The sequence below is a fragment of the Podarcis filfolensis genome, assembly GCF_964270895.1.
Source record: "Podarcis filfolensis genome assembly, chromosome: 4".
NCBI classification, from domain to species: domain Eukaryota; kingdom Metazoa; phylum Chordata; class Lepidosauria; order Squamata; family Lacertidae; genus Podarcis; species Podarcis filfolensis.
The window spans coordinates 31170698-31183199 of record NC_139607.1 but is presented as its reverse complement, the minus strand read 5'-3'; the positions used below and the strand labels follow the sequence as shown (position 1 = coordinate 31183199).

General features: G+C 38.1%; 1 protein-coding gene across 8 annotated transcripts in view; it reads right to left on the bottom strand.

Moving 5' to 3' along the window:
- Positions 1-12502, bottom strand: part of AFF3 (ALF transcription elongation factor 3) — a 239607-nt gene that overhangs the window by 12000 nt on the left and 215105 nt on the right. For all 8 annotated transcript variants that reach the window (XM_083610449.1, XM_083610448.1, XM_083610447.1 and 5 more), the window contains 4 exons: positions 10304-10505; positions 9311-9438; positions 6254-6317; positions 318-454 (listed from right to left, as the gene is read on the bottom strand). In XM_083610449.1, the coding sequence (XP_083466575.1) occupies positions 318-454; positions 6254-6317; positions 9311-9438; positions 10304-10505 (531 nt within the window). The remainder of the gene's footprint in view (positions 1-317; positions 455-6253; positions 6318-9310; positions 9439-10303; positions 10506-12502) is intronic.

The following is a 12502-nucleotide window of genomic DNA, read 5'->3' as shown; positions in this document are numbered from 1 at the left end:
CTGAACAAACTTCATAACTGCTATGTACAGTGATACTTTGCAGTGACAATGTAACTTAGGCAGGATTAGACCTAGCAATTAAAAAGCTTTCTGACAATGCTATCCTATACATATCTACTTAGAGGAAGCTCCACTGAATTCAGTGGGGTTTACTGCTAGGTAAGTGTGCACGGGACTGCAATCTTCAGTGATCTTATAATGAATTGCCACCTTATTACTATTTCACTACTTACAATTGCTGTCCATATTTAGAAGTATTCAAATATATCCTTGACGAAGGATCTAATCAACGGTCAGAATATCCTACTCAATCTTACCTAATAAGTTCAACTGTTTCTGAATACATTGTGTAGGGGGATTTGGATTCCATGGGTCCTTGTTCCATAGCATTCCCACATTCAATAAAGGATAGTGCAGCTTCAGCATAATTTAACGCCTTGCCAAATTTCTCCACCTGAAGACAAGAAACCCAGCAATCACAACAAATGGAGAGCATTATATACACATCCTAGAGCTGATACAAGTTGAGGGTTTAACCGCACATGAAATTAATACCAGGGTTAGTTATGCTTTTAAAAAAAAATATTAAATGTAGGAGAGAAATTGTCCTGTATGGGTTGGCTCATGATTATCTCAAGGAATGTCCCTTCCGAAGTGAGCCTCCCCTCTGCCATAACACCTTTTGAGAAGGTCCTGCACCAGATTCCATCTTCCAGCTAGATTAGCTTCCACAAAGAGCAGGACATTTTCAGTTGCCACACTGATGCTCTGGAATTTTCTTCCAAAAGGACTTCACATGGCTCCACTCCTTCTTGGAGTGGCTGAAGGCCTTCCTCTTTCAGAGAACTTCTGTGAACTGTTTGCTCCTAATCATGGTGCCGTCTACTCTTGCTGTTTTTAGATATTGCTGCTCTTTTACTGCCATATGTTTAGCTGTTAGTTGATTAGTTTTCTTTTGTTGTTTTCAAGCATGTACTTCACTATGAAAATGTTATAGATAGCAGCGTAGTTTCAAGGTAAATAAATAAAAGTTAAAACAGAAACAGAACTAAGCAAAAGACTGAGAAGAAAAAGAAAATTTAATGGACAGAATTTAAGCAGGGCTAATATATGCACAAGCGTGCGCACACACATATATCTCACTTGTGTGCATTTATGTGTTTGTAAAGTTGGCAGTATATAGCAAAATAAAACAAAACCTCCAAATAAAAAAACAAATTGAAGCCTCTGCTTTATTCTAATGGATAATTATGAACAAAATGGTTTCATTTAACGTTATATAAAAACATCAGACTAGTTAAATTAAAACCTATAATTTTTGTGGAAACCATCTAACAAAAGGCAACGCTATGTATTTTGGTTCTGAAGCCATTATCAGCAAGCTCCCTTCCGCTCCTGGCAAGCAGCAGTGAAACTTGATGTCATGAAGCCAGGCGCACGAGTCTGCCCTGCTTACCCTCGCTGACCACTGTTGGAACCAAGGTCCACTGAGATCAACAGATAAGGATTAAGCATACTACAGGTGCATATATTCAATGGGTTGCATCCACTGCTATCCTTCCAATCACAGGAGGTTATTTGATCCATCAGAGGCTTCTGTGAATAGGAAGGGATGTGGTTTTCCTAATTTCTCCCTTTCGACCACAGACCCTCCCGCCCTATGCTACCTCCTGTGCTGCTGCAGAGGGTTCCCCAGTCATCAAGAACAGATTGAAGAGGGCCCAGTGGGCTGCAGAGAAAAATGAAATTTGGATGCAAACCAACCAACCAACCAACCAAGGTCCTCTTCTGTCTGTTCACAGAAGCCTTCACTGGATCAAAGAGCTTTTTGTGAATGGAAGAACAGTAATGGCTATAATCCTATAAATATAATACTAAAAATTAACTATTCATTATTTTATTTTGCACAATATCTATCTATCTATCTATCTATCTATCTATCTATCTCACTTGATTGTAGTGGAGCCCCAAGCTGGTTTACGAAAAGAACAATAAAGTTATCACAACAGTTGAAAACGACGACTTAAAAAAACTAACCATGCATTAAAAACCAGGTTAAACACATGCCAACATTCTACATGTCTAGACAGGCTTGCCTACATAGCAAAAATTATATATAAAAAAAAGTTTTTTGAAAATGCAGGGATGGAATTTATATCATCGGATACAGTTAAAAAGAGAGGTGTAGTGATCTATGCAAAAGAGAGCCTTTCACCAAAATTTCTCTTTAAAGATGAAAGTGGAAGAATCTTCGCAATAGAAGTACAGTATCAAGGAGAAAAAATTTTGATATTAGGAATTTATGCTCCAAATGAAGGAAAATCGGATTTTTATAAGAAGTTGCACGAGACCATGCTGGATTATCTGGATTACAACAACGTCATCATGATGGGGGACATGAACGGGGTCGTATCAACAAATATGGATAAGTCACAGAACCAGAACATTACTAAGGAGGGAAGACTACCTAAGACCTTTTTTGAAATGACTGACAATATGGACTGGGTTGACATCTGGAGAGTTAGAAACCCCCTGGGAAGAGAAGGAACATTCTTTTCTGAAGCTCAACTGACTTGGACACGAATCGACCAAATATGGATAACTAGAAGTCTGGCACCTAAGGTGAGGAAGGTGGAAATCTGCCCCAAAACATGCTCCGACCATAACGCCTTGAGAATGGATATGACATTGATCCCAATCGGCTCCTTTAGATGGAAGATGAATGATGGCCTGTTTAGAGACCAAAGAATTGTAAAGAAGGCCCAAAAAACCTTAAAGGACTATTTTGAGATTAATTTGAACACTACGGTGGAAAAAAGAACTATCTGGGATGCAAGTAAAGCTGTGATGAGAGGGTTCTTGATTCAACAGAATTCCTTAAAGAAAAGACTGCAAAATGAAAAGAAAGATAAAATTCTGGAAAGTATCAAAGAGTTGGAGAAGAAGTTAAGATCTAACCCGAAGTCCCAACCGATTCTGAGAGAAATTAAACTTTATCAGGCGCAATATTCCAAGCTGATAAATCAGGAAATAGAATGGAAGATTAAAACAATGAAACAAAAAACTTTTGAATCGGCAAATAAATGTGGGAAACTGCTAGCTTGGCAGTTGAAAAGGAGACAAAGATTAAATACAGTAACAAACTTAGAGGTTGAAGGAAGGAACATTCAGAACCCGGGAGAGATTAGAAAGTGCTTCCAGAGGTATTTTAAAAAGTTATATACTCAAGGGCCACAAGATGAAATAGAGATTACACAATTTTTGGAGAGAAATGGATTAGCAAAGCTGTCAGAAGAAAATAGAACAATTTTAAATGGCAAAATAACACGACAAGAGATTGAACAGGCCATCCTGAGTCTGAAACAGGGCAAATCACCAGGGCCAGATGGACTGACCTCTAACTACTATAAGACATTGAAGGATTATTTGATACAACCTTTGTTGGAGGTCAGTAATGAAATAATGGAGGGGAAGAAGGCGCCTGAATCGTGGAAAGAAGCATTTATCACATTGATTCCAAAGTCAGAAACTGAAAAGACACAACTCAAGAATTACCGTCCCATCTCCCTTTTAAATGTGGATTACAAAATATTTGCAGATGTTTTGGCACGAAGATTTAAGAAAGTTTTAAGTGAGATAATCCATAAAGACCAGGCAGGCTTTCTCCCGGGCAGACATATGTTTACTAACACAAGGAACATCATAGACATATTGGAACTTTTACAAACAAACATAAACACTAAAGCAGTTTTAATTTTTATAGACGCGGAGAAAGCCTTTGACAACATATCTTGGAAATTTATGAAGGGGAATTTAAAAGAAATGGGAGTGGGACGGGGGTTTGAGAACGGGATTGAGGCAATATATTCAGAACAAAAGGCTAAACTGATAGTTAACAATGTGGTTACAGAAGAGTTTAAAATTGAAAAAGGTACACGACAAGGCTGCCCGATTTCCCCATTACTGTTTATTTCGGTTCTGGAAGTGCTCCTGAATATGATTAGGGGGGACCGGTTGGTGGAAGGGATTCAGGTCGGAGCGAAACAATATAAACTTAAAGCTTTTGCAGATGACCTAGTTCTGACATTACAGGAGCCGGAGTCTAGTTTGAAAAGAGTACTACAACTGATTCAAAACTTTGGTCGAGTGGCAGGATTTAAGTTAAATAAGCAAAAAACTAAAGTTTTGGGGAAAAACGTGACAGATATTGAGTTGGAACAGCTGCAGAAAGAGACAGAACTAAATGTGGTTAAAAAAGTTAAATACCTAGGGGTAAACATAACAGCAAAAAATCTGAGTTTATTTAAAGATAATTATGAAAAATGTTGGTCAGAGATTAAGAGAGACTTGGATAGTTGGTCAAGACTAAAACTTTCTTTGTTAGGCCGAATAGCTGCCATCAAGATGAATGTATTGCCAAAAATGTTATTTTTGTTTCAGACACTGCAGATTGTAGACAAGACAGAGTGCTTCCGGAAGTGGCAGAAAGATATTTCTAAATTTGTCTGGCAGGGCAAAAAGCCCAGAATCAAATTTAAAATATTAACAGATGCGAAAGAAAGAGGGGGCTTTGCCCTGCCAGATTTAAAGTTGTATTATGAAGCTGCAGCTTTCTGCTGGTTAAAAGATTGGTTACTTCTTGAAGATACGGATGTCTTGGATTTGGAAGGTTTTAATAATGCGTTTGGATGGCATGCATATTTATGGTATGATAAAGCTAAGATAAATAAGGCCTTCAAGAACCATATTGTCAGAAAATCAGTTTTTAATGTCTGGACAAAATATAAAGACTTACTGGAGAATAAAACTCCGAGGTGGCTGTCACCCCTGGAGGCTAAGGCTCGGAAAAGAGCCAATATGGAGGCCAACTGGCCAAAATATTGGGAGATAATAGAAAAGGATGGTGACAACTGGAAATTGCAGAGTTTAGAAAAGATGAGAGACAAAGTGCGAGACTGGTTACACTATGCTCAGATTAAAGAAGTGTTTAAAAATGACAAAAAGCTAGGATTCCAAGTGGAAAAGTCAAAGTTAGAAACTGAACTGTTAGAACCTAAGACTAAGGTACTTTCAAGAATGTATAACTTGCTGCTGAAATGGAACACACATGACGAAATGGTAAAATCAACAATGATAAAATGGGCGCAGGATATTGGGTATAATATTATGTTTGAAGATTGGGAAAGGTTGTGGACCTCTGGGCTGAACTTCACTGCATGTAATGCGTTGAAGGAAAATGTGATGAAAATGATGTATAGATGGTACATGACCCCTGTTAAACTGGCTAAAATATACCATTCGTCTGATAGCAAATGTTGGAAATGTAAGGAAAATGAAGGAACATTTTTTCACCTCTGGTGGACCTGCCCTAGAGTGAAGGCCTTTTGGGAGAAGATATATAATGAATTAAAAAAGGTGTTTAAATACACCTTTACTAAGAAATCAGAGGCCTTTCTCCTGGGTATTGTCGGCCAGAGTGTGTTAAAAAAGGACAGAACATTCTTTTTGTACGCAACAACAGCAGCAAGAATATTAATTGCCAAGAATTGGAAAACTCAGGAGCTACCCACTGTGGAAGAATGGCAGATGCAACTGATGGACTATATGCAATTAGCCGAGATGACCGGCAGAATTCGAGACCAGGGAGAAGAAAGGATGGAAGAAGACTGGAGGAAATTTAAGATTTATTTACAAAAATATTGTAATTTGGCTGAGTGCTGAATTGGATGCCAGTGCAGACAATTGTCTACCATTAAATTAGATTTAAGGCTGAATTATATGTCAAACCAAATTAAGATTATTAATTAAGATGAGTTAAATGATAATTTGTTTGAAATTAATTTAATGATGATGTAAGTGTATGCGGGAGGTGTGGGGGAGTCCCATGTAACAATTGAGAGATGTTAAATGGACAATGATAAGTGGTGCTTATCTAATATATGCTTTATTTGAAAACTTCAATAAATATATTATAAAAAAAAAAAAAAAAATGAAAATGCAGGGATGCGCCAATAAGACATTTTCTAAACAAAAATTGAAAACTCAAATTTTAATTTATCCAAGAATGTATCAACTAATTAATCTCAGATTTCTTCAAGGCATGCTGAACTACACACATAACATTCCTTGCTAATAAAGCTAGTTATCATCTTTTTCTTTTTCTTTAAATCACCACTACTTAACTTTCCTTGATGAAGAAGTTGCATTACACAGATATTCTGAAATAACGTGTCAAAAACTGACTTGTTCTTACCATCGCATCTGCTTTATGCTTCTTCCTTTTAGCTTCTTGCATAAATTGTTCCACATTGTGTGGCCTAGAATGCAACACAGCATAAGTGATTTGAGTTACTAGATTTGTTGAATATTCTTTTTTTCAGCTATATCTGTTTAAAAGAAAAGTCCTTAATGGTTTATTTTAAAAGAAACAAATACATGCCGATAAAATGCATTTCATGCATTCTCAAATTTCGATTGGAGTATCAAACACGACACTATGGAATAAGCCCTAAAAACAACCTGTAAGTAAATCTAAGGTGGTTTTTTTAAAGTATTCAATTCTTATTCCTCAGTGTAAGATGTAAAAAATGTACCTGTGGTTTCCTGACACCATAGAACTGCTAGCTTGTAACTAAGAGATTCATAGTTAAATATACAAGGAAAGTACGCCCCTCCCCCACTGTAACAACCTGGACTTCAAAATATGGCACAAAGAAGATGAACGTAAGGGGTGGACAACAGGAAAAACCAGGAGAGGAAGCCCGTTATGTTGTTTATGTTAAGGAGAAAGGAACAGTGCAGATGTCTACACTGTCAACTGGCAAGCAATCTTACCAGCAGAGGATGGTGGGCTGAGGCAGAGGTGCTTACTTGACCTCCCTGCAGATGGGTCAGTTCTGCTTACTGGGAGGGAGAGTGGGAGGGGCAAGGTGCAGGGAGGTCAGCACTGTGCAAATGCGCTGGCAGGAACATCGTAACGGCTCCACCAGTGTGTCTGCACAGAGCCAACCTCCCTGCCTCCTTCCCCTCCTGTTCTCCCAATGACTCACCTGCCAGGAGGTCAAGCAAGCATGGCTTCCCCATCTCTCCCAGCCACTATCTTATAGTCCATTTGAGTGTTGGAAATGGCTGCTGGAAATTAGGGGGGATGCAAGTGAAGAAAAGTTGGCTGCTTGTCCTATCTCCAGTGCCAGAAATCCAAGAAGTTGGTCTAAGAAAAGGCTCAGATGGTCTTCTGGCTGGCAGAAATTGACAGCAGTGTTATCCTTTTCCACCAGGACTGCTGGAATATGTAGTCCCAGTACAATCTCTGGTGGAAAATACTCCACCAGGGACCTGGCTACCAGCTGCAGAGTGCCTCCACCACCAGCTGTCTCCTTTTTCCGCCCCAAGGGTTTCAAGGGAAGTAACTGGGTCCCTGGAATAATGAAAGAGGGAGATGGTGGTGAAGGGTGCTTGTGGTTTATTTCAAGGAGGGTCTGCTCACAGAAGCCTCTGAGTAGAGTCCTGTTTGATTTGGACTTACTCATAAGAAACTGAACAGGAAGCGAGCACCCCATTTGATATCCCTTTTGTGGGAAGATAATAGCTATTAATATGCAAATCAAGCCAAATTCTGTGAACTATTATACCAGATCAGCAGGCCTCAGAATGAGGTTTTGAGTCTCCAGAAACGATTGCAGACATTGCCTCTTTAAGGAATAACTGTTAATAGGTTATTTGCTTTAAGAATAATTTCTAGTGTGAACCCTTAAAAGAGCTAATCACAGCAATAATCATAACTTTGCAAAATACGTTTTAAATCAAACAAACAGAAGAGGCCCTTCATTCTTGTGTAGTATAATTAAAAACTTCCCGGGGACAAAAACGTATTGGCTCAAAATGTTTCTAATTAGTATTTATAATTGGTATTATGAACAATGACAGGTCAGACTACACATGTTGAATGATCTCTCTACAAAAAGCTCTAAAACTTTGTACTCACTTTAACAAGGGCAATCTCCACACAATATCCGAGGTTAATCGAGGCTGAAATTATCAAACAATTTACTGCCTATCCATAAAGAAGTACTTTTAGCTGTATTGCTACCAATTCCTCTAAAACATTGCTCCAAGACAGCAAGAAATAAAGCATTTCTACTACTTGCTATCTTCTACAGACAGCCAGACACATATAAGTTGGTATGGCAGCAGTATTCACTTTGAATTATTCTAAAATAACTGGTTTCAGACTGTCTTGTGTACCAAATGCAATTTGTTATAAATTATACAGATAGATGGGTAAGGGAATTAAATTCATGCAGCAGGGTTTTTTTTTTTGATATACAAAAGTATTTATTTAAATAAAAATACAATATGCAGAGAAACAAATATATCCTGAAGTCAATGCTATGTATTTACTGAGCGCACTGCAGCTTAAATTCTAATATAAAAATTTAATTGTTAGCTTCATTCAAATACTCGCTTTTCTCCCGACATATTTAATTTCACAAAGCTGTTGTGTTTTCTTGTCAATTTACACGGGCCATATCTTATATTTCACTGCAGAATAGAATTTTACAAGGGTTCATTAAAAACACTAATAAAATCTCAATAAACAGCATAAACAAACTTATTTTCAATAAATATGGAGAAATGCATATCCTGACGTTATTTAGAGAGACTCATTAAAACAAACCCCCATCACAGCAGACTATACTGCATATATTAAAACACAATAAAACTGGTTTTCAGCTGATTCAGGTCATGCCCCGAGTATGGAAGTCTTAGGATGAGTTCACACAGATGTGTTTACCACCTGCTGACGAAAGAAAGTATGGTGTCTCATCACCAGAGGCAGGACTGTTGTATTATCCAATGTTGAATCAAAAACAATGCTTTTCAATGGCACTAGTCCACATATTCAGTTACGAACCATCGAATTAGCAATACATTTATTAAATGAACAAAAAAAATTATGAAGCTAGAGAGCTAGTAATGACAGGCAAGAGCAAACTTTTAATAGAGAAATGTAGATACTTTTATTAAGCAGAGTATCCGTATATGGCTGTGCTGTGAACCACGACAGTACCCCACAGTTACTGGGTTACTGGTGAGCTAAGGGTTCAGAATGGAAAGTTCAGAAGGAAGATTGAATGGTGCAGTGGAACTGCTGTAGACGAACAACTGGAGGAGATCTGAGTTTTCTTATTACAGAGAAAGTATGTAATTACCACCTTCCCTTCACAAAAGCAGCAACACTCGCAGCCTGAACATCAGAAATAGAGGGAATGAAACATGAATCTCTAGAGGAAACTCCCACTCTACTCACCCATCATTAAAGATAAGCTTTGTTCTTCTACAGTCTTTGTGCATAATAGATACAGGTGACCAGGGCTCCTTTTGGCACTGCGCCTTGCTACAGAGTACAGAATTTTCTGAATTGATGTACATTGCTTTCTGAAGAAATAGTAAAGGAGGCAATCAGAAATCAGTTATAAATTCACTCATTTTCCCCCCTTTTATTCTCAACTATAAATTAAGCATGCAACAGATTTTTTGTAATAAAAGGTTAATTATTTTTATGAAACCTTAAAAAAAATCTGCTGCCTGATTAGTTGGGGCAACTTTTTAATAGATAGCAAGTTTTTTCCCCATAGGTTAATAAACTAAACACTGCAGTCTAATATGAAAACACATAGGAATGTTTGTTTCACTGAATGAAGAAGAGCAATTTTTAACTGCTCCTTGATTAAGAAGTGGCTTGGATGATTCAAGGGGAAGCTGCTGAACTGGAAAATGGAGAGCAACCTTGTATGCCTTCACCCTCTTGCGCATAGGCTTGGGCTGCACATGCATAATTATGCACACAACATTGCTGCTAATCTTGCTATTCAAATGTGTGCTTATTTTACAGATTTATACATCGGCTTTTCATTTCAAGTCAAAACACCCCAAATGGCTAAACAACAACAAGGATTACACAGAATCACATTCTAAAAAACAACTATAAAATACACAGATGACTAGCGGATAGAAATGAACAAAAATGAATGTGACGGAAGCACTAAGTTAAGCAACTCATAAGACCAAAGGCTTGCTGCTGCAACAAGTTTTTAGGTTGCACGGCATCAGAACACTAGGAGGGAGGCCAGCTGCATTTTGCATGCACACTCTGCACTGCCACCGAGAAGGCTCTCTCACACCGTCCCAAATATGACCATACCTCAGGTAGAAATGAGACTCACGGACCAAAAGTAGATGGGCAGGTTTCTAAAGCAACAGATGCTCTTATTATGGTAAATACGTTGTTATCAAAACTTACATTGAAATCTCCTTGGTGCAGGTGGGTTCGAATCTCATTCTTGTGTTTTTTTATTGAGGATATGGAAGATAATAGGTTGCCACCCTGAGGCTTGCTAGAAGAAGTTAGATCATCACCAGAGAATTTGTGCTTTGATGCATCAGAGATGGGTGAAACAGGCGATCGAAGCATTTTCTCATTTTTATTTATTGGTGTTGCCAAGCTGGAAATGGAAATTACAGTAATGGATGGTTACAAATGCCACTTGGGAGAAAATAAACATTTTATATATTATGAACACTATCAGTTTCAGATTACTGGAAGGATGAACTCTGCTGACCAATGTTTCATCTGGAAATAACTTTTGCAGCATGAGGAGCAAAGCTCTAGATCGTTGTTCTCTTTTATTCTAGAAGCAAACTACAATTCGGTGGTTAGTATCTATCCAAGTACTTATAACAGAAATGAAGAGTTGCTGGATATTGTTTTAAAAGATGGTTGGAAAATAAGATGAAGCTTTTAAGAGTAGGTTTAGGTTATGGAGTACAATTTTGCAATCACAGGTGACACTTCATAAGTCAGGCTGATAAACCTCATGTTGGCTGAAACGGAGAAATGTGCTTCTAAGTGGCTGAAATTTCTCTGAACTTGCTGACCAGGTTCTGATAGTGCTGTTAACTTAATTTGATTCAGGGTTTGAGGAGAGAGAAATACAGGCTCATGGAGCTGGTAAAGAGCAAAAAGCCAAAAGAGCACAAAGAAGGAAATTGATAAATATGCACTACAATGCTCTAAGTGCAGCTTTCTCCACAAAATCAAACCATTCCAGCATTCTGCAGTATGCTGTTACTTATTGCTCCTAGAGCAAAGTTCAACAGACAATAATTTTTATCATTTGTTTCTGTTTCACAGCCACATTGTGGCCTAGACATTCTGACCCAGAGTAACATTATTTAGTGGCAGAACCAAAAGACCAGAACACAAGTGTTCGATATTAATATTGGGTTAGGAATAGAGAAATCAGATTATTTCCTGTCTGTGCCATTAAAAATAAAAAATAGGCACAACGTTTCACACATAAATGCTTATTTAAATATGTATTTTTAAAAGCTGAGGGCTTTCTATCATTTTATTTATAAGAAAATGGTTAAGACTGAAATCCTGTACCCATTTAGCTAGGAGTAACCCCCACTGAACTCGGTGAGACCTACTTTGAAGTGAAGATTCATTGCGCTGTAAGAGCTACTGCTGTATAATGGTTAAGGCAGGAGTAGTGATGCCATGTCCTACAAACCTTGTTGAACTACAGCTCCTATCAGTCCCAGCCTGCATGGACAATAGTGGAGGGTACCATGTGAGCTACACCTGAATTAGAGTGTTAGACTAGGACTGGGATAGAATCCCTGCTAAGTCGTGATGCAATCTGCATGGCCTTAGGCCAGTTGCTCTCTTTCAGCCTAACCTATCCCATAGGGTAATCGTGAGGATAAAATGAGGGTCAGGAGGGACTAGGTGCACCACCCTGAGCTCAGTGAAGAAGGTGTAACATAAAAGGGCATAAATTAAGTACTGGTTTTTAAAAAGTTGAGAGTGAGGAGCATTTCATAGAATCATAGAACTGTAGACTTGGAAGGGCTCCCAAGGCTCATCCTTCGGTAACACAATAGGATGATAGCACTGCTGCAGGTGAGGCAGCCATGCTGTGAAGCTCTTTGCGCTCCTCACAAAAAGTGCACATATACAAAAGGAGGGAAAGCGCATATTAAAATGTTTGCATTTTAAACTAGCAGCAGAGCACTGTTTCGGAAGCACGGTTTTACCTTTTACACATGTCCACGTTGGAGTAGGCTAAATGCTGGGTGATAACCTATAAAAAAGGCTTCTAAATTATGAAGCATGGTGCTTCCAGATTTTAAAGACTAATAAGATAAATTAATGAACAGAGAGAGGACCTGCTAAATTAACTTAGAACACTAAAACAGTGCTATAAAACGAAGTATATTTTGCCCCATATTTTTTCCTGACTAGATTAAGCACATATTGTGCTCTATTGCATCTATAAAGAGGTAAGAAATACCCATAAAACATAATAGTCTAGCTGGAAAACAACATGGCAGGGTAAGACTGTGGACTGAACAGTCTGCTAGCTCTGAGTTTATAATATGGTTTTTCATTTCTGTAACATTCTGGATTAAAATTTTTTTTTTAAAGGCTTTAATT